This window comes from Pogona vitticeps, chromosome 1, assembly GCF_051106095.1.
Source record: "Pogona vitticeps strain Pit_001003342236 chromosome 1, PviZW2.1, whole genome shotgun sequence".
Classification (NCBI taxonomy): domain Eukaryota; kingdom Metazoa; phylum Chordata; class Lepidosauria; order Squamata; family Agamidae; genus Pogona; species Pogona vitticeps.
In genome coordinates this window covers 46,747,774-46,770,279 of record NC_135783.1, presented here as the reverse complement: position 1 = coordinate 46,770,279, position 22,506 = coordinate 46,747,774, and the positions used below count along the sequence as shown (strand labels likewise).

At 39.9% G+C, this 22,506-nt stretch overlaps 2 protein-coding genes across 7 annotated transcripts in view; one reads left to right on the top strand and one right to left on the bottom strand.

Moving 5' to 3' along the window:
• Window positions 1–15,002, top strand: part of CMTR1 (cap methyltransferase 1) — a 52,842-nt gene extending 37,840 nt beyond the window's left edge. For both annotated transcript variants that reach the window (XM_020785040.3, XM_072991618.2), the window contains 7 exons: window positions 262–384; window positions 2,323–2,414; window positions 4,034–4,102; window positions 4,921–4,968; window positions 6,388–6,500; window positions 7,091–7,199; window positions 12,918–15,002. In XM_020785040.3, coding sequence (XP_020640699.3) covers window positions 262–384; window positions 2,323–2,414; window positions 4,034–4,102; window positions 4,921–4,968; window positions 6,388–6,500; window positions 7,091–7,199; window positions 12,918–13,119 — 756 coding nt within the window. In that variant the 3' untranslated portion in view covers window positions 13,120–15,002. The remainder of the gene's footprint in view (window positions 1–261; window positions 385–2,322; window positions 2,415–4,033; window positions 4,103–4,920; window positions 4,969–6,387; window positions 6,501–7,090; window positions 7,200–12,917) is intronic.
• The window catches only part of CCDC167 (coiled-coil domain containing 167), a 117,798-nt gene continuing 99,730 nt past the window's right edge, over window positions 4,439–22,506 (bottom strand). For 3 of the 5 annotated variants that reach the window (XR_013540406.1, XR_013540405.1, XM_078383038.1), the window contains exon 7: window positions 16,280–18,246. Coding sequence is in view for 2 of the 5 variants with exons in the window: in XM_078383038.1 (XP_078239164.1) it covers window positions 18,143–18,246 (104 nt within the window). In the remaining 3 variants the exon portion in view is untranslated. Of the gene's footprint in view, window positions 8,790–9,106; window positions 9,187–16,279; window positions 18,247–19,873; window positions 20,051–22,506 lie in introns of those variants that run through there. The other 2 variants (XM_078383037.1, XR_013540407.1) reach the window with 2 other exon arrangements.

Sequence of the window (22,506 nt, the reverse complement as noted above, 5' to 3'; positions counted from 1 at the left end):
TACATGTACCTACCTGACCTATCAGATTATTCTAATAATGCTTTTCTCTTTTGTGGACAAGGTGACCAGTGTTTTGCATTTTTGCTTCTCTGCTACTGAAATCTATTTTACTTCTTTCACTGTGAAATACAAATTGTTGGAAGTATCTGTCTTACTGTATCTCTCTGCTGTAATATTATCAGCTGCATTCAAGAGCAAATGGCATCTATACTGTATACTTTTGGATCTTAATCATTCTGCCTTCCTTTTATTTTAAATCAGAAGTCTCAGATATACACTTGGGCTGGTCGGCCATCAGATCGCTGGACCAAACTGGACTTGAAAACAGAATTGCCACGGGACACCCTTCTTTCTGTAGAAATTGTTCATGAATTGAAAGGAGAGGTTAGAGGCTCTTTTTCTTTCAAAGGCAAATTTATTCTTTCATCCATTTAGTACATATGACCAGCTAGAGCATTTAGAAAGGATAGTAGCCTTTTGTGGTGTTTCATGCCCTTTGACCTGAAGTTAAGCTCACAAGTAGGTTTGCTTTCAATTTATATTGTCTTGTCTTTTATTAATTTGCCTGATGAAAAGGATAGGTTTTCCCCCCAGATGCACATTCCCATGTTCAACCAGCAGACTTATTTTGTGACATAGATGTATTCCAGTAAAGCAATGTTTATTGTTCTTCCAAGTTTCTAGAAGAAAGCTGGTTTTATAATACTAACAATTTTAAAATGTTTCATAGAAGATAGAAGGTGATCATCCTGGTATGTTTCCAGTAAAATGCTCTTTTGCAACGAATATAAAAAAAGTTAAAAGGGCCATGCATATAAACAATAAATAAAATAACACTGCAGTTACTTGGAACACAAAACATCTTAAAATGCATTAAATTCTAAGTTGAATAAATCAGTGTATTGAAATTTTATATTTTTTAAAATATCTTCATCCAGCTTTACAGATGAAATAAATTCAAAGTAATTTGCAAAAAAGTTCATAAAAACAAAGGACAATGTAAAAAAGGCTCCAAATTAATAAAACATTCATGTAAAAAAAAAAACCAAGAGCAGGATAAAACAATGATTGAAGTCCTATTCATAGTGTAAATTCAAGTGTAACATTCTTTCTGTTCCTCTCTGGTAAACAAAGTGCCACTGCTGTGATTCTCAGTGTGCATGCGTATGTGTCTTCGAGGATCGTGGCAGCATTGGGTTTTTTACCAGGGAGTAACAGATGGATACTTACACTTGGATTTATGCTGTAAAGAGGATTTCAGTCAGTGTGGCATAAAAATAGCTTTTGTTGGAGTAACATTTGGGGAAGCACATGGTTTTTCTCAGCTTTTTGGAAGTATTGTGTTTAATAGTTCCAGGCTTAGGGAACAGGTGGTGCAGAGAGTAAGGCATGTTAGGGATTTTTGAAGTAATGGTATAAAGAGAAATAACAGTTTTGAAACAGCCAGCTCTAGGAGCATACAGAGATTGACTGGCAGTAGATTTGGGACAGTCAAGACCAGTAGTGTTTCATGCAGTGTGCACAGAATGTGTTACTGCTGCACACAGAGGTGGCTGTTAATAAGAGATGCCATTTTCAAAGAAATGAGATACATTACTGTAGGACAAATCTTTCAGTAATTGTTAATAAAGAAAGTAATTTCTATGTTCTGAGGCAATAAGTCTCTTGTCTAATCTGTGCTGAGAACACAGGTTATATGAGTGACTCCACTGTCGCACTGTTATGAAAATCTCTGGGGGATCTAACCATAGCAGAGAAGAGTACAATTATTTTGTGAAGATTTCATTTAATCAAGAAGTGTCCAAACTTTTAACTAAGGCGGCGTAATACTGGGATTGCCTTTCACCTTGAGCAGTTCATCTTTTTCACCTTAAGATTCAAGAGGGGAAGTCCTATAATCTTGCTTCCCTCTTTATTTGGATTCCCATGAAGATACAATATAATAGCTTCATAGCTAGTGTTTTGGAATTATTTAAATGCCTGAGAAGCAAAGAGGAGAGCAAAGGTCAGAGCTGGGGAGCATGTGGTCATCCAGAACTTGTGGAGACCCTTCAACTCCCATAATCTCTTAGCCTTGGCTATGTTAGGAAGTGTTGATGGGAATATGGAGGGCCACACATTACCCAGCCCTGGTGTCAACGCACATATGCATTGAGTCATTCAAAGATAGTTGTGTGTTTTGGGAAGAGAGGAATGGGAAAAACTTGATAGAAGAACGTTCAATTGTGCTGTTTCCTTTTCTGAATCAACCAATAAAATCGGAAGCAGGTTTTTGTAGAAGCATGTGGATACTTTGTAAGGTGCCTCTTCTCTACTCTCCAGGGGAAAGCACAGCGAAAAATTAATGCCATCCACATCCTGGATGCCCTGGTACTCAACGGCACTGATGTCAGAGAGCAGCATTTTAATCAGCGGTAAGTACAGTGCAGGCAAAGGATTGCTTTCTAACAGTGTCTGCACTGTTCAACATAAGGTTGTCAATTATGGATTTTAATAAAAGTTTATGGCAGGAAAAATAAGAAATTCAAATGGTGAACATTTTATAACATGGAAAATGTAAAAAGCTTTTGATTGGTATTCAAAATGTACCGTATTGTACTGTCCAAATATAATGTCAGTATGATACATATCTAGCCAGTTGTACTCAAATGGAGGGGGATACTACATGACCTGCTTGGCCTAGGAGATCCCTGGTTCAGGACATCACTTGGATAGAGATTCGGGTATGTTGACCATCCCAGGCCCACAGGAAAGCTAGAGTCCCATGACAGATTGTTTTGACTATGCATAACATAAGGAATATATAAACAGAGATTCCTAGCATGTTTATAGAACATCTCAAAAGATAGGAACCTTGTTTTCACAGACCAGGGAGGAAATCTCTGCTTGGAGTGGGTGAGAATTAGTAATGTGATGTGACTTATTTATGATAGCTTATGCCTTGCCATGTTCAGCTTCATTTTTGCAAATAATATGTATTGGAATAGAGATTTTTAAGTGACTTGTATGAGAGTTTATGTATTTTATTCTTTTTACTAAGAAAATAATACTGTATCTTTTGAATTACTAAACTAAAGTTCTATGCTATTTGAATGGAAGATCATACTTTTAGCAAATCTTTTGTATAGATTAAAAATGCTTTATATATATATGAACTTGAAAGTTTTTGTATTAGAAGACTGAATTTTGCAATATATACTCATTTACTTTTATGTATTCAAATGAATTTTACATTTTTGAGCTCTTATTTACATGATTACTTTTTAAAAAGAAAAAAGTTTCCTTTTTGAACTTTTAAATCAAAATTCTGAAAGTTATCTAGTAAGGAAGAATTGAGTGAATATAAAACAAAGTACAAAATCTTCTGTGAGCACAATTAAAATCCTTGTCAGATTTGTATAAAACACAAAGTCTCTCATAGGGAATCTGTAAAAACTGGAGCCCTGTGAAGGCACTCGGATATTCCTCTGTGGAATCTGACAGAATGAAATCCTGCTGCTCAGGTTTGCATGCACAGTGGGGATGATGTTAGCAGCAGTGGTAAAGCACTGCTTATTAAAGGGGATTTTGGGGTGCACGTGACCCATACACAATGCGATAAGGTCACATGCATCTCCAAAATCACCATAGGAGGCCTTTAACCAGTGACAATTTGCTGCACATCAGTATTTCAGCCACTGTGAGGTTGTGGTCCAGCACTTCTGGAAAGCTGTGGTGTTTAGTACACATTTTCTTTGTCTTCACTTAGTCACGGAGGGCAGGTCAGTGATGAAGAATGTGACTTTCATAGGAAGCAAGTCTTAAGACTTCGATGTAGACCAGGACACAAGGGGTTGTTTTACTGAGAAAGTACTAATAGCCTGACCTTTTTTTGGTCCAGAATTTTGATAATTAGGCAGAAAGATTAAATTCAGTAGTCTTACACTTGTTACTGGATTAGTCCCTCACAAAACGTACGGAGAGCCCGTTCTTACTATGGTAATTCTTGTTTTTAAGACCCCTAACAGCAAGAAATCTTTCTTTTTGGTTCTAGAATTCAGCTAGCAGAGAAGTTTGTAAAAGCCGTCTCTAAACCTAGCCGGCCAGATATGAACCCTATCAGGTGAATGAAATCTTTCAATTCTTGATGGGTTCTGGGATTGTGGTGATTAAAAATACTTTGTGTGTGGGTAGAGCTAGGATGTGGTTATATTTTAATCTGTACATTAGAAAGTTAGCTGTGGGGGTTGCTTTTCAGAAGAAGCTTTTTGCAGATCAGTTCACTGTGTGCAATTGCCAGACTTGAAATGGACTGCTTTGGCTCACGAACAGCAAAATCGGTGCCTAAATGTTGCTTGTGGGGTTCTGTATTTCTGTCCAGGAAGAGCAAACAGCATCTTTGCAAAACTACATCTCACCTTGGAAGGATGTTGTGTGCATGAAGGCAATGTCTGTTCAGTTTTTAGTTTTTCTTTTTTAATACAAGAAACAGAAGGTTGCTGCCCCTTTTTACAAAATCCTTCGACCCCCTGTATTTAATCTATTTGATGTTTCCGAATTTTTCTGATACTAATGTAAATACAGTTTATAGTAGGGCACCATGTAACTTCAGCTGTTCATCAGATCAGCCAACTGGAGCTACCAAACTATAATATTGAATTGAGTCTCAGTTCCAGTTCTTGAGAATGTCATGATATATTTTAGAAATCAGGACATTTGGAAACAAAATGTGATACCCATCTCATTGGTTTCTTCTTCTTCTTTAGTCTTTATAAACTTCCTTCTTTAGTGACAAGATTTAGATGGCCTATTTTTGGCAGGCCTAGTGAGAGTGCTCCACAAAACAGTGTTGTTTTCCTGTCATTCTGGAATCCTAGAAATGTCTTTACAGCTGTAGGTTTGGACTAGTATATTAATTAGCTCAAGAAATTTTCTCCACAGAGTGAAGGAAGTATATAGGCTAGAGGACATGAAGAAGATCTTTCTAAGGTAAGTCCTGAGAAGAATTATACTTTTGCACTATTTATCCTGAAGGCTGAAAAGGTGGAGGAAAGTTTCACAGTGTTAGAGATTACTGTAAAATTCTGTATAGTTGAGAGGAACTGCCAACCTGTGCAAAGGAGCATACAGATATTCGCTAGTGGAAGGAAATTTGTTTGGCTTCCTATAGCCAAATCCACAGTCTCCAACACTATTTTTGTCTGGCCTACAGAATTCTATCCTCTCGCCTTATTTATAACGTAGTCACATACTGTATGTACTTGCCTTCTGGGAGAAATGTTGACTGCTTTTAAAGATCAGTGCAATTTCCATAATGGGATCCATGGATTGAGTTATAATGGTTAACCTTTAAAAAAAAAAACTTTCCTCCCTAATTTTTATGTCCTTTTCAGGCCACTCTCTGTGGTGGGTGGCAGCTGGCACAATCTGGCTGCTTTCCTGTAGCACTTTGCAAAGCTTCCCACAAAGTTTTCCTCTCTGTTACACTGCATTAAAATTCCTCTGTACCATTTCTGTAGCTCTTAATTATAATTGAACTCCCTTCACATCTACATCTTAGGGTGCCCACTTTTGTGTGCCACGTATTCCATGCAAAGCGCTCAAGCCAGCTCCTGGCAAGTGTAACAAGCCATGGGTTCTGTCCACCGGAAGAGAATTTCTCGTGGCTTTGCACTTTGTGGGTGCCTGGAGTTCTAAACAAAGGGATGATCCCAGACTTGTTCTCTATTAGAGGTGGAGCGCTCAGCTAGAGACAAGAGTCCTCTTCACCTTGCAGGTAGGGCCTCAAGGTGCAGGGAGTTGGCCACAAAAAGCTGGCCCCAAATTGTGGACCCACTCCATCACACCTCTTACTTTAATCACCCTCACATTATCCCTCTAAGGAAGGGGTCTCAAAACTTTTGATCATGAGGGCCATACTGGATATTTTCAGATCTTTGAGGGCCAAAGGAACAGGAACGTGCATGCGTGCTCATATGTGCAACCACATGCACGCACTCACCCCACACCCGCCCGTGCTGCATCTGGGAGAAAGGCCTAAATTGGAATTTTGAGGCTGGGCTTGACCTTCGTCCACACAAGCTTCCTGCTCAGAAAGAAAGCTCCCAGCTAGCAGTGGCGCAGGAATAGGAAGCTTGGGCAGAGTTAGCCCTGGGTCAGCCTCACAACATTCCAGTGTAGGCCTTTCTACCAGGTGCATCACATTTAGGTGTTTGTAAGGTACAGTATCTGTAACGTGGATGTAACTTCCAGAATGGAGAGTTATGGTACTTGAAGTCCAGAAAATTTTAAAAAATCCCGTCCTTCCAGGGAAAGGAAACTGTCCCACCAGGTCTAAGGTGCTGAGAACTGCGTTCTGTGTATGTTGTGCTTTGAACATTCTTTTTCTCCCATTTGCCATGATTTCAGGTTAGAGATGAAGATCATCAAGAGCTCGGGTGGAATACCACGACTGTCCTACACTGGCCGTGATGACCGACACTTTGTACCTGTAGGATTGTACATTGTTCGGACAGTCAATGGTGGGTCATTATCTGTTACAATAGGCCAAGGACAAGATCTAGAATATCCATACCACACATGGAGCAGTGCTGGTCACTTAGTTTGTGTCAGTTAATATGGACATTTTCCATTTTTGCATGGGTTCCCAATACTCTAATCAGGAATGCTCCAGTTGCAGGGGAGTGACTACCACTCATACTTCCCACTTCTTTAATGCTAATAGTATTTGGCACTTGTTGATTAAGCTTCTCATTGGTGCAGTAGTATTTATTCTGTAACAACTGAAAGCACAGCAGTATATTTGGCAGGGAAGACTAGCAACCAGGAATGTATCAACTTTCCTACATAGTTCCTGTAAACTTTCTCTCTATGGACCTACTCCATACGTTAACTTTCATGGAAGATGTGTCAGAAATGGCTTTCATTTGCATGTCTAAGGTATTTGAGGAAAATACTAAGGACAAAAAAATGGAATGTGAGACCTTGATTTAGAGCGCTGAGGATGTAGGCATGTGCATATGTTTGTTTGGTCTCTGATTTTGTTTTTTTGTTTTTAATTGTGTTTTATTTTAACATTTCTGTTTCTCATTTTTTCTCATTCTTTAAATAGATCCATGGACAATGGCATTCAGTAAAAATTCTTTCAGAAAATTTTTCTACAACAAGACAACACAAATGTCCAGTTATGAACTGCCTCCAGAAGCCGTTGCACCTTTTCAGTGAGTACCATCCAGTAATGCTGCTGTTTTATCTAGGAGAAGAGAAACCAGTAGTGGTATGACATCAGTAGTTCTTACTTTATACTGTGAACTGTGAGTTAATGGCATGTAAATGTCCATAGAAGTTATCTTCCAGGACTTCGTTCTCATATGAAAGGAAATTTTTAAAAGTCTTGGAACCATACTTGTTCTACAAGGCATTATATTCAATGTAGCAGCAATCATGGCTGATTTCAGGTGACTGGGACAAGGAGGAAGACTAGCCTTTTAGGAAGCTGGTAGGGAATCCCTGTTTTGCTGTCACAAAGCACCAACTTGGCTGCTTTAAAGTCCCAATAAGTCAGTTGGGCCTCTGCCAAGCAATTTGAGAAGGTGGGATTCTGCTGATGACAGAGATGTTTTTGAAAGTTGGCCATAGACTGTGCATCCTTATTGCATAAATTAAGGCATCGAAGATTATGTCTTACATTGAATCTCATAATGGTTAAACTGGGATGGGGTAGATTATTTGTTAGATTCTATTCTTCTCTGATAACAGCAGGAATTGCTCACCTAATTCCTATTTTTTTGGTACTCCTTTTGTCCCATCCTCTTAAATGACCTATCCCGTGGGTGGTAAGCCTGCTGTTTTAGCTCTTCTATAAATTGCAACTTCCCTCATGTGTAAAAGGGCTGCCAGAGTTTCATATTCCACTTGCAAAATTGGATAAATGATATTTGCTGCACATAACACCAAAGAATTGGATCTTAACCAAACAGATTTGGGAGGAAGATTAACAGCATTTGAATTGTACAGTGTGGCTCCCATCCCCAGGAGTTTTTCTTTTAAACTATAAAAAGCCATCCTACTTGTCAGATATGAGAGCGCCTGAGACCTGGAAACTCCTGCCAATTTGCTTCTATTTCTCCACCTCTCTTGCTCTGATATATTTTGAGAGAAAACTGGGGGAGCCATTTGAACCTCCTTTTGTCAACGTCCTACATAGCCAGCCAGCAGGAACTTACTCCCCCATCCCCCAACTCTTTCCCAAGCTTTTCTCCTCCTCTATCCTCCCACATCATGATAGCATTTTGGTAGAAAACTTAAGAGTATCTGTAAAAACAATGGGAAGAAAGAGGCTTATGTGTGATTTTGATAATGGATGTATTGCATTATCATTTGTGAGCATCAATGTGGATGTAATTAGACACCGATCTGCTTTTTTTTTTGTCACAGTGCACTCTGGTAGAACAGTGTAGCTAAATAGCTGTGAATATTAAACACCAGGAATGTTAAGAGTTGAAGACTGCTATAGGTGTGGGCAATTAGATACTCAGTATAACAATATTCATACATTGATGGAGAATCTGTGTTTAGGAATTTGCCTATTATCTGTGGGACAGCTTTAAAATAATAATAATAGTAAAAAGAGAGAAAACGATTTGAATGCACTAAAATTCTTTATCTGAAATATCAGTTTTGCTGAGCATCCAGAGTTGCAGCATATCCTGCTGTGTCTGTTGTGCTTGCCAGACCCCTCTGAAGTTTTTCTGGAAGGTCTTTTATAGATGCTTGTGAGATTGCTTCACCTCCCATACCCTCACAGAAGCCTGTAAAAAAAGGTCCAGCATTATATATTTTGGATTCTCCCCACATACATAGATACAAAGGACATTGATTCCCTGCTTCTAGTCAGTGTTTTGACTTGAGGCAAGAATAAGGCTGCTTCTATTAAAACAACTTCCTTTTGTAGCCCTGACTGACATGACTGTGCCTACAATAGCCATTCAGTTTTTACATAGTGAAGAAATTATCAATGGTCTTGGAAGAGCTAGGACTTGAAACCATAGTTATTTTTTTTAAATGCATGGTATTCCTTTATGCTCTGAAGGCACTAATATTACTGGTGAACATCCATTTCTAATACCTCTAGGTTGCATGTCCACCATGTATGCACATTTCCACAGTACAGTTGGTAGCACTTTCCTTTTCTCTGTAAAGTCTCTGCTGTAATGCAAAAAGAAACAGCACAAGTAGAACATATCAGTATGACCACAATGTATACAGTGGGGTCTCGACTTACGAACAACCCTACTTGTGAACAATTCAACTTATGAACCCGCCCTATGGGGGAAATAAGGACTCGACATACGAACTTCCCTTGAGTTACGAACAGGAAAAAAAGTGCCCCCTCCCTCCCCTTAGAGGCTTCTGGAGGGGGAAACAGGGTCAGAAACTTAAAAATAAATAAAAGAAAGTCACTTACCAGGCCTTGGTAGCCCCCAAACAGCAGGAAAAAGAGCAGGAAACCGCTAAAAGCCCACACCAGAAGGGAGCCTGGCAGCCATTTTGTGCTTCCCCCCTCCTGCTCCTGCACCCTCCTCTCCCCACCTATCAGCTGATCGGCTGGCTCTGAAGAGGCTTGGGGAGGCTTGCTCAGCATCTAAAAAGCCTGCCTGTGTGTCTTTGTGCTGAAAAAATCAGCACAATATGCTTTAAAACATGATTTAAAATTGGCTTCATTGAAAAAAAAAGATTTCTAAAGTGCTTTGCAAACTGTTCCCTGCCTTCCTCCTCGTTTCCTGAACCTAAGGGAAAAAAAGAAAAAAATATCTCCCTCTAGTGGCAGAAGGCGGAATAGCAGCTTTCCATTAGTTTCTATGGACGGAAAAGAGCAGATACAGATTAAATGGTTTTCAATGCATTCCTATGGGAAATGCAGATTCGACCTACAAACTTTTCGACCTAAGAACCACCTTCCAATACGGTTTAAGTTCGTAAGTCCAGACCCCACTGAAGAACTCTGTTGAGGAAGAGGTTCGTCTTCAAACTATTCTGCTCCCAGCAGACCTGGGGAGAGTAACCATGAAGCCACAACCATACCATCAATTAATTCAAGTGAAAAGTTTTGCAAACACTTGATTCCCCACTGTGCCTTGCGGAAGATGACCCAGTACAGCATATGCAGCCATGGACAAGGTCCATAGTTCCAAGGTTTGAGCAGAAAATTGTTGTTGTGATGTGCTGTCAAGTCATCTCCAACTTACTGTGGCCCTATGAATGAGAGATGTCCAAAATTCCTGTCTTCAATGGCCCTGCTCAGCTCTTGTGAACTCAAGCCTGTGGCTTCCTTTAGGGAGTCAATCCATCTCGTATTTGGTCTTCCGCTTTTCTTGGTGCCTTCCACCTTTCCCATCATTATTTTTTTCCCCAGAGAATTTTGCCTTCTTACGATGTGGCCAAAGTGGGACAGCCTTGGTTTCAAAATTTTTGCCTCTAGAGATAGTTCAGGCTTGATTTAATGTAGGACCTGCTTGCTTGTATTTCTGGCAGTCCAGCGTATCCACGAAGCTCTCCTCCAGTACATTTCAAACAAGTCATTTTTTTTCTCTGTCAGCTTTCTTATCCTTCCTGTTATTTCCAGTCACCATGCCCATGCATGGTGATTGAGAATAGACGATTGTGTATGATTTTGGTGTCAGTCTCCAATGACACATCCTTACACAACGATCTTTTCTAATTCCTTCATTGCTGCCCTTCCTGTTTCCAATCTTCTGATTTTTTGGCTGCCATCTATATTTGGATTGATGGTTGAACCAAGGTCTACAAAATCTCTATTTCAGTTTCTTCATTGTCAGTGTTAAAGTTGTGTAGTTCTGATTTTCTTAATGTTCAGTTGCAGTTCTGCTTTGGCAGTTTCCTCTTGACTGATAAATTACATCTGAGTACTTAATACCTAGGAAACCCTGGCCAGGGTCATCGTAAGTTGGAATCAGCTTGATGGCAGCACATAATTATTACTATTAAAAGTCATAAAAGTTTTTAAAAGCAGACAAAAATTGTACCAGCTACCATTAAAGTTGTCATTCTGCCTTTAACTGAATGAGAACAGGACTTTAGAAGACCCACCTCACTTGGCAGGAATATTTTTTTAAACTAAACATTAGGTTAAGAAAACAGAGAAGGCAAAATTTTGCATATTTGATTGCTTGTAAAAATATATAGAAGTCTTATAAAGACACCATATGAATATCTGTGATAACTATGAGAAATAATAAAGGAAATAATGCAATATTTGGTTATGCACATATTAACATAAAATCTTAAATCATTGGTTATACGTACTCTATCATTTCATAAGTTCAAAGGTAGGCTCACATATTAGTATTTATTCCCTTGCAGGTTAATGCAGATGCTGTTTTATCTCTAAACAGTTTCATTTAAAAAGAAATGATCTGTCCCTCATTACATTGAAGGATTATCTGCACTTCTTTAAACTGCATCCTGTACAACTGTGGAGCTCTATTATAGAGTTTGAGAACCAGTGCTTTCAGCTCAAAAGAAATATGGCCATTCCATTTTCATAGCATCCAGCACATAGCATAGAGAGTGCAGCTGTATTCATATCTTCCTTCTGGATTTATCACAGGCATATGATTCATCACTGTCAGAATGTTAGGCCAAACAGATTTTGATCAGAACTTTCCATACTTTGGAATAAAATCAGCTCTTTCAGAGTTATATCTGTGAAGATTCTCAGTTATCCAGGTGAGGTTATCTGGAGGTTGAATTTCTTATTAGATTGAAACATATTGCTACTCAGTGTTCTATAGCTTTTCATAGTTCCATCAATCCAGCTTAATTTCTAGAGTCTGAAAAAAAAGGAAGTCCAGAAAAGCTGCTTAAATAGCATATACAGTTTGCATCTAGTCACTAGAAACAGCAGAAGGTACTTCTGGGTCTGCTGGTTGAACACCTGAGAAGACTGAAGGCATCTAAGAAGACTGAGCAATACTGAAGTCCTATGAGTTAAAAATGGTAGTTTGTAGGTCTGAAATTCTTTAATTCAACACTAAGCTTTGATTATGCCTCACCCTAGTTCAGATTTTATGTGGAAAAGCCAGTGAAGAACTTAAATTTCCTGACTCTTTGGCAACATATGAACAGGCAAAACGTTTGCAGGTTATTCAGCTCCAGGAAGGACTTCCACTTCTGAAGAGGATATTGTTTTTGTCTTTTTGAAAGTCCTGGCTACACCTAGGCCTCCTAGCCACTATTATCATTGTCTCCTCTCCTCCCATTGGCATCCCTTGCCTTTCTTTGGAAAGGGTCCTTTTGCCAGGTAAACTTATTTAGAGAAGCATTCCACTAACTCATAATGTTTCTTGCCCTGAAAGTGAAGGTGACTCTGTTTAGTTCGTGTGATCTGTTAAATGTGGTGTACGTGAGGAGTGCTGGGGAAACAAAAGAGTAGTCAGTCATCTCTGCACCCCTATCCCACCCCTTGTACAAAGAAATATATTCCTTGACAAAGAAATTATGCTGGGAATGCCAGAATGTTACAAATTTTGCAGAAAAGCTAAAATATAATTAAAATAGTATGCTAAATGGTATACAGAATTGGTACTTACTCAGGTTTCACAATAGTTAGGATTATTTGCAATCTAGATTTCTTGGACATTCTCAGTTATTTCGTGTGAACACGCTGCCAGGTACTTTTGAAAAGGATCTTTGGAAGGCAGATAATGAAGAGCTATTTTATTTTGAGTCAGGATACTCTCTATCTTGACTTGTAGTGCCTCTCTAACAACTCGGGTATTGGTCGTTGCCCTGCTGGCAAGATTCTTTTCAATGGAAATGTAAGGGACTGGAGGATGTTTTATGTGCAGGTATATCCAGTGTAGCTTCTGTTATGTAAATTAGCTGATCATTCTGGTTTCTGTCTTCCTTGTCCACAGCATTTGCTACTTCAATTGTCTTTTCTGGGAATGGGGAAACGGTGTCAAAGTGCATGACTCTCAAAAAAGGGAAGACCCAGAGAAGCTATCCAAAGAAACTGTTCTGTCCTTCATCAGACAACATTCACCCTATGATGAATCCCTCACCAGGTCCTGGGGAACAGCCGGGGAGCCTGGACTGGAATCATCTGCAGCTGATTAGAATAATTGTCTTCCAGCCACTTGCACTGAGCCATGGAAGAAGACTGTCAAAAGAGGCCAGATTGGGTGGTAGGGGACCGAATGCAAAACAAACGAGACAAGGCTTCAGACTGCAAATAGCACTGTACATAAGTTTCTGCTCCTGGCACTTCTACGGCAGGTTTCACAAAGGCAGTTTCTTGAGCAGTGGACATTCCTCTGAATTGATCCCCACCGTACCTTTCTTGTCCGCCCCCATCTGTGCTCTGTATATCTTGACATCTGGACTCCGTGTAGCAGGTAGCACAGCAAAGATGAAGATGCACACAGCTCTCAAGTAGTACGTCTAAAGGGGAACATCACATGGCGCCTGACAAGGCTGCAAAGCTTGCAAAATGTGGACAGGACAGAAGAGGACATCCTTTTAATGACTTCATTTTATCTCTTGGGTCTTCTTTGTATCATGACACTAGTGTGGGCCATTCTGGCTCTTGTGATACCTAGCTTTGTGTCTCCTGCCTAGAGTGCTCTAGGTACAGATATATTCGTGGAAAGAAACCGGACAGATGGAAGTCTTGACTGTAAATAGTATGTTACTACCAACAGTGACTTGTAACTTGGGTTGAAATTGAATCTTATGCTTCTATGCAAAGTAACCCTTGTTCCCACTGGACAACTTGAGGTGCACAGCCCCATGCAGTTTTTTCCATGAAACACACTAGCCGTGACTTCATCTAGATGGAAGTCATGCTTTTGTCCATGTTTGAGGCAAACCTGATGTTTTTTCCCCCTTGTCAAAGAGTTAAGCTGGTTTAGGGCTTAGAGAATTTATGGTCTTCAAGAAATGTATGCTCTGGTGAAAGAGTGGTGTTTGGATTTGATCCAGCCAACCCACTTACAGAGAGGCAATATTCTCTTGTTCTTTTAAATGCTTCAGGTCAGCATGAAAACTTCTATACATCTGGATTAAAAATCCTATCTGAGCGAAGCCACAACACTTTCTGTTTGCCAATACCCATGAATAAATAATATTCTGCTTTTGTGAATTGTATTTTAACATTTGGTTTTTCAGTGCTGAGAATAAAGGGGTGGCTAAAGGAGTAGGACTGTGCTTTCCCCATGAAATGACATCAGTTAAGGCCTAAGGAAAGTATATGGTCTTTGTTTTCTAATGTGAGCCAGCTGTTAATGTGCAGTGAAGGAATTTGGAGTCACCAAAGTATTTTATGTATGCTAGTGTTGATGAGTGGAGGTGGAAGTGCTTAGGTGGTGCCTTATTAGATTTGTGTGAGACCTTTAATTGAAGCCACCATCAAAGTCTCGGACCCTTTCCCATTACGGGTTGTGGATTAGCAACAGAGTTCAACTGCGGGGAGGAAATTAGCATCTGCCCCCTGCAACTGAGCTACAGAAATTCCATACACCCCCTCTAAAGCCTCCATATAACCCTTGTGTCTTTTGTAGTGTTTGGGTGGAACTTTGCCAGAATGAAGAGGTCCAGTATGTGCAGCCCAATATTGTTTGGCAGCAACATCTTCCTGTTCACCTCAGTTGCGGCACTTGCTTAGTTCTATCAGTAGTTTATATTCCTGTTCCTTTGCATCAACAATTGAAAGTGGTAAGAGAAAGTGTTCTAGTTTAAAGTTTAAAACTGCCCTCCTCAACATTTCCTATGGGTAGACATGAGCAGGCAGGAAGATCATGTTATATTGGAGGATCATCATTAGGATTCAGAATTCAGTGATTTGATGGGAAGGGTCTAATTTCACATCAGACTAATTTCCCAGAAACGGTGGATCTTTGTCTGAAGCATGAGCCAAACTACAGGTCAGAGTTTTATCTTGATTCACTGGTTTATTTTGGACAGCAAGGGGCAAAGATGAATAAATGACCTTCATCTCCAAATTGAGTTTCGTGGTCGTGGTATTTAAAATTATATTCAAAACGAGTGGTATTATGTTTTCAACTGCCTTCTTCCTAAAACCAACATATGACAGCAGATGAACCACAATGAGTGATTTTGCTTTTGGACTTTTGATATAAGTGATGGTAGAAGGTTTTGGTGTTTCCTAGCATGTTCCTAGTTTGCATGTTGGCCTAAAGTATTTCAGAAAGAACACACTGTCATAAAACCAGCCTCTATCTGGTTTTACTCTTGTCTTTGAGGACGATTGGCTGAGGAAGTGTGTGTTACAGAGAAGCACAGTGTCTGAAATCTCTGCCCTCACTTTATTTACCTCTGTTGTAGTTGTTACTGCTCTCTTTCTGTAGGATTGGGAGTCACTGTTGGTAAGGGCTCCAGTGCCATTCTTGGAGTTACGTTTCTTCCATTCCAAAGTGCAGCAAGGTCTTGGCTTTTAAAATTATTTTGAAGTCTATTTAGTTCAAGATTGAGTGCCTGAGGAAAACAAGGACTGTAAAGAAAACTAGAGTAGCTTGGTTTCAATAGTGAAGAACAGTTTCTCTTTCGCAACTCAGAACAAAATCACTCTTAGCATAGAGAGATATTGAAAAAAATCAGCAGCGGTGTCCCTATGGATATTTTAACCTGCTCTCACCCTGTGTTTTACCAGCCCACAAGGCAGGAAAGGTCAAGCATGTCTTGCTGAAAGGAATGTTTACACCTTGTGTTCTGTGAAGCTGTACTTCATTTGTGGTTATTCTTTTCCCCTTTTTGTCTGTACCTCACCAATACAGCCCAAAATGTCTTTTATTCATAGCTTAGATGAATTTATCAGAACCTTGCTTTACAAATTGGCTTGGAGGAAGATACAGTGAAATGGGAAAAGCTGCCCAGTACTGAGATAGATTCTGCCAGTATTCACAGAAATAGCCTACACATGCCAGAGTCCAGCCTTAAATCTTAACATTTATAGATGACAGACTTCTGTTTTGGTGCTTCCTTTAACTCCTTAAAAATGTTAGAGTTCATCAAGTGGTCTAGGTGGATTGGGTAAAGTCTGCTTCAGGCTTGGCAAAAGAACTAAACCAACTCTAGTTTTCAACTTCGTATACTTTATTTAAGAACTAAGCAAAGTGTAGAAGTTGCTAAAAGTGAAATTGCATTTGCCAACTAAAACCCCATTATCAAAATCCTAAGAATAACTCACCAAAGAACATGGCTTGCAGGTGGGGGCACCTGGGGCTTTGCAGGATGATACTCAAAACACCTTGCCAGTCACTCAAGACAAAAAAAAGAATTTAATAACCAAAGGTGTTTCTTGGGTTGGGTTGAGGGGCTCCCTGAGAGAGATCAGTTTTTTTTCAGCATAGAAAATTTATAAAGGAATTCAAAGTATGGATGAAATAAAAACAGTATTAGCGATACAGTTATAACATGAGATCAAAATACATTTAGAACAGGAATTTCAAAGTACAGCAGCTTTTTAAAGGTACATAACAAACTGAGTCTTAAAGACTAACTGCTGTATTTTGATATGAGCTTTTGTGGACAAGTCCACTACTAGAGACATAAGAAGTGGACTTGCCCATGAAATCACACATTAAAATACAGCAGTTTGTCTTTAGGGAATCACAACATTTTTGTCTTCTTTTCATTGTTGTTTTTGCCTGATATGCTAGCACAGACTAATATGGCTACCTCTTCTAAAACAAATGGAGTCATGATTCTATTATTGGTTGAAGCAGAGTTTCGAAACATTAAGGCACAACATAAGGATTTACAAACAGTTATTAGGTAATTTGGTGTATTTGTGATCTAGAACAGTGGTCCCCAACCTTGGGCCTCCAGATGTTCTTGGACTTCAACTCCCAGAAATCCTGGCCAGCAGAGGTGGTGGTGAAGGCTTCTGGGAGTTGTGGTCCAAGAACATCTGAAGGCCCAAGGTTGGGGACTACTGATCTAGAAGACAGCACAGGGTTCAGTAACAAAGGAATTAAAATGTAATGCTTAAATATCTTGATCAGTTCCAATAATAAAAAGTTTGTAATAGTGCAGATTTTGACACTTGAAGATGCATGGTCTTGTCTACATGTTCTTTGTTGAAATACATTTTCAGAAAGGTTGGGAGAAGTTTTCACAAATTTTCAACTTGGCCAATCTCTACAAGTTTAAATAAACCTTGCCATAATTTCTAGAAAATCCGTGAATACTGCTGGCTTCTGTAAGAATGCAAAGCTGTTTAATTACGGAAACTTGTTTGGGATTTGTGTGTCTTATACACCCATTATCCTACTGTCAAACCTGTCTTATATACCATCACAATCTTCATCGTTGACACCATGACAAATTAAGGCAGACAGAAACTATATCTTCTACATTTAAGGGCAACGTCTGCTCAAAGTCTGTTCAAATTACTTCCTGCTTTAACAATGACAGGAAACTCTTTGTGTCCTTTGTTGCATGCAGTTGCCCTAACTATGGATATGAGCAGCTACAGAGCAAAGTGCAGCTGGTCATTTAGAAATGGGAAGAGGCAGAGCAGTCAGGAAGTCGGGTACTAGGGGAAGGCCTAAGCAAAAAAGAGAATTTCAGTTTCAAAATGCCTGATAAACAGTTTGAGTATCACTAGGTTTCTAAAGAGCAAGCAAATTGAGCAAATGCTAATTATTCCCCTTGGACTATCTTTTACATATTAACTAGGTTTATATGGGTGCCCATATCAGATATCTTTGGGCTATCTCACAAAATAGATGCACCATCAAGGATAGAACAATGACTGTGATTACAAAGCAAAACAAAAAACAAATACAGATTGGTGGGAGATGCAGAATGCCCCAGTGAATGAAAAAAAAGCCAGCAACTTGTGCTGACTAGATGGTGACCAATAGTTTTTCCTTGGAGATAGTTCCATAACTAGAGGGTACAACTATCATACAAGTCCTCCCTACAGCAGTCAGCCGGAGGGCTCCAACAAACCTCAGCATCTTCTCCGCTTCTGCTTTGTTGATGGTTGACTGTGGTAAGTCAGAGGTGTCTGAATGATATGGAAATGGCACTGATGAGGCAGTTTGGTGAGGAGAGGAAGAGATTTAACAATGTCAAGTCATTACATCTTGGGGGTGTGTGAAGGGAAAAAAAGCTTCTACATTGTCCAGCAGGTATAAATCACCACCACCAGCAAAACAACAGCTGCCGAGAGTGCTACAATTTTGCGATTCTCCTGATGAAGAATTTTAAGTTCTTTTTCTGAAAAGAAGAAATACACTTAGGTGAGTTGCTACTTTCACTTCAAAATAAACCACAACCACTTTTTAAATATCAAGGTCTATTAAACTGTTTATCATACAGACATCTCTCAAACAGTCCCATATAGCTGGCTAACCACCACAGGCATATGATACATTTTCACTACATTTTCAGAAGACAAATGTAGAACTAGCAATGTATAAGCCTTTTAGTAGCTGAAAGCCAGTAGTAAGTCATAACTAGAGTAGGTCCATTGAATCAGTGGAGCTTACATGGGCACCGACTCACCAAATACCCTCTGATTCAGTGGGCCTACTCTAGTTGCTACTTACTACTAGATTTCTGCCATTGTTAACCAACGACTGAACTGTCCTCTAAAATGTGACTGTATTTCTCATAAACATAAGCCATTTTCTTTTTCTGTGCCACATGCCACATAAGGAAGGTAACTTCAAACCAAAAAAGTAAATCATGGGATCCAAGACATAACAACATTCCTAAACAAAGGTCAAGTTGGAGGCCTTACGCCAGTGGTCTGGGAACAGGGGTAAATTACCCCAAATGGGGTAAAAATGAAAATCCTGGGGGTAATGGACAGAGCCTACCATGTAGGATTTTGAGCATAACCTTGCTAGCGTTTGAAATGAGTGCAATTGTACAGTAGTTGGAACATTCTTTGGCACATCCCTTCTTTGGGATTGGGATGTAGACTGATCTTTTCCAATCCTCTGGCCACTGCTGAGTTTTCCATTGATGATAAAAAATAGTGCACTGATCTTTGATATTGGGCTGTGGCACCAGGGTGGGTGATATGACCTTTAGCCTGGTTTGTTCCTTTTTGCACACCACACATAGAATGATTAAAGTGGTAGGAAACGCCCACACCCAACTCTGTTGGCTGTCTCTAGCAAGCATGTCATTGCTAGCACCACTCTGGAAGCCATTAATGATGATTAAATCCTCTGTGAGCTAGCGAAAATTTAATGCAACTTGCTAGGCACGTTGGACACCTTACTACTCCCTATACCACCCCAAGGCCGGAGTCCAATGTGTTCCAGCAAAAATAGTGCACATCTTTATTAAATTTGGTGCATCCTGCTAGTTCGGTATATAGCCTGGCAGCCATTGATTCTTATGATATATGCTGCTAGTTCAGTACACAGCCTGTGTAGATTCAATATTCTGAATCCAAATAATGTATGATTTCCTTCCTTTCAAATCAAGGGGGCAATGTCAGCGTATATAAACTTTTTGGGGGGTAAAAGGTAAAAAAGTTCCCTGACCCCAGCCTTACGCTATGCACTGTGTGAGATTTTATTCTGTACTTAGTAATGGCTGTTTAAGCTTTCATGGAACAAAATAATGCTCTTCCTTTTGGGTTGGAAGGAGTTCTATACAGTTGCCCATTATGACTGGATGTGGTGCACGGACATGGCTTTTACACTCAGTGGCTTCTGCTTGTCATTTAATCCTTACAGAGATACTGTAATTTTGAAAGAGTGAAAGGATGTCCTTTGTGTGTAATGACAAACATGACTCCATAATTTAAATTGGGGAAGGATCACAAAAAACAACATAGTGGGATTCTCTCAGAACATGAGAAATAAAACATATATGTCAGCAGCACCTTCAGTGAGTTTAAATCCCAGTTACTGAACTAGAATCTTCTTAGTCCAAGAGGTCTGAAGATGAAGGGGGTTGGAACACTCTTTTCAGATGCCTAGAAATGTTTTAGCCAGAACTTGACATTTTTTTTTCCTCCAGGAGTCTTAAATGAGAGTTCTGTGCAACTCAAGGGTTTACTCTAAAAACAAAAGTGATATTAAACATGAACTTACTGGCAAAAACATATATTTGCATACTAGAGTCTGGCCATTACTTCATTTGTTCCCAATTCTTAAGCGTTCCTCAAGCAGAATTCTGGAAGTTCCAGCCCATAGGCACACACCTGTATTTCACTCACTTGGAACAAGGCCTGTCTTTCAGACTGCTTGGCTATTTTGAGCCTATTTAGGCCTAGTGTTATTACTGTGCAAAAAAGAAAGAAGCTGCCCCAGTGCTTCATGGGAAGTGTAGTTCTTTTTTATTTTTTAAAATTTATTTTATTTATATCCTGCCTATCTTTGGAGAAGCCCTTTAATAGAGCCTAATGGACAGTGAGACTGCATCTTCCATGAAGCCTTGTAGGAAACATCTGGGCAGTTTAGTACAACGGCAGGCTTGAAATAGCCAAGCAGCCTGGAAGATAAGCCCTGTTCTCTCTCTGTGTGTGCGTGTGTGCGTGCATGCATGCGCATGTCCGTGTGTGCTGGAATGCCCAGAATTCTACCCGAATAATTCTTAGAATCAGAGAATAATTGAGCTGGAAGGGGGCCATTGAGTCCAAGAGTTCAAAAAACCAACAGCAACACTACACCTTATTTGTTATATGTGCCCAATAGAGTATCTTGGGCAGACATGTACCTTTCAACACAAAAATTATTACTTGGATTAGGCAGGTGAAGGCTAAATGGTCTGACTTGTCTAGATTATTTTCCTGCAGGGTATCCTTACTAAATACTGAAATCAGTATGTTTCTGGCTAATTTAATTGCCTGCCCAGCTCTGATATCTTACAAAGAGGGTTGAACGTCTTGGCTCATTTTTCAGAAAAGAGCTCCCCTGTGTTTTCTGTGGGAGGGACAACAAGCCCAGCAATTCACTGGAGTGGAAGGCCCAGTCTGTACAAGGCATCTCAGGCTAAAATACGATGTGGGAATACATTGGGATAATCCTAGGCATCCTGCCCTGAAGTCTTTGGTGGATGGATAGGATACAAATACAATAAATAAAACTAGTTAAGTGAAAGGCTAGTCAACCCCTCCATGGCAGCTGCTTTCATACACCTAGTTCGTGCAACTATTCAGCAATCAAGCCTATTCAGAAACAATTTTGGTGCTTTTGTGGTTCCCCGGAGAGGTTCGACTGCGGGGACTGCTTCTTTGACAATAGAATCATTGTTGCTGACGGCAGCAGTGGCAGAGGTCAGAGCACAGGCTCAGCGTGTGACTGCCAGAAGAGTAGGATTTTAATGGGAAGTCTCGGGTGTTAATGCAACAGCTCAGGCAGATGTCCCTTTGTATTTGCTGGCTTCCTAAGAGAAGCTGCTTTACTGAGATGAACCCATTCCATTAAACCATGGGCAAAAGGTCTAGCCTTTGGTTGATTGTTAGTTCTCCCTTCAGCCATTAAAACATACCCCCAGCAACAAAATGGCACACACCTTTTCCTAACCCTGCTTATTCAATCAAGTACATCAGGAGGGCTGGAAGTCACTTCTGGTGAAACATTAGGATGACTGTTCTGATGATGAACTCTTAGAATACACCGGGGCATGGAGGTTATTACATTTATTCCTTCTCTGGTTTTTAGGAGCATTTATAATAGCAGAGGCTCCAGTCCATTCCTTCTTAGCCCAAGGAGTCATTTTGCACTTGGCCAGTCCTGGGTTTTCCACAAGATATAAATTCAACAGGAACCTTCGTTGCTGTCATGTGCTGCCAGTTCATCCTGGACATACGGTAACCCCCATGAATGCGCGATCTCCAACATGTCCTGTATTCAACATCTTGCTCAGCTCTTGCAAACTCAAGCCTGTGGCTTCCTTGAGGTAGTCAACCCATCTTGTATATGGCCTTCCTTTTTTTCCTGCTGCCTTCTACTTTTCCCAGCCTTTTTATCTTTCCCAGAGAATCCTACCTTCTCATGATGTGCCTGAACTAGGACAGCCTCAGTTTTTGACATTTTTTGCTTCCAGAGATAGTTCAGGCTTGATTCTATCTAGGACCAACTTACTTATCTTTCTGAGACTCAAGGGTATCTACAAAGCTCTCCTCCAGCAGCACATTTTAAATGAATCCTTTTTTCCCCAGTCAGTATTCTTAACTGTCCACTTTTCACATCCATACATAGTGACTGGGAATACAAGTGTGGATGATCTTTCTCTTGGTCTCCAGTGACACGTCCTTACGCTTGATCTTTTCTAATTCCTTCATTACTGCCCCATTACGGTCCCAATCTTCTGGTTTCTTGACTGAGTTTACCTAAAAGCCATTCAGGTTTGCAAACACCTGTGTGTCACTTTTCAATGTACATTACATACCTCAATGTAATAGAACTTATGCGATAGGAGAAAAATAATTTTCAAGTGCTGGAGGGTGGGGGAGAAACAAACGTCCAACAATTGAGAGTTAATATAGTCCAGCAGGTGGCAGCATAACCT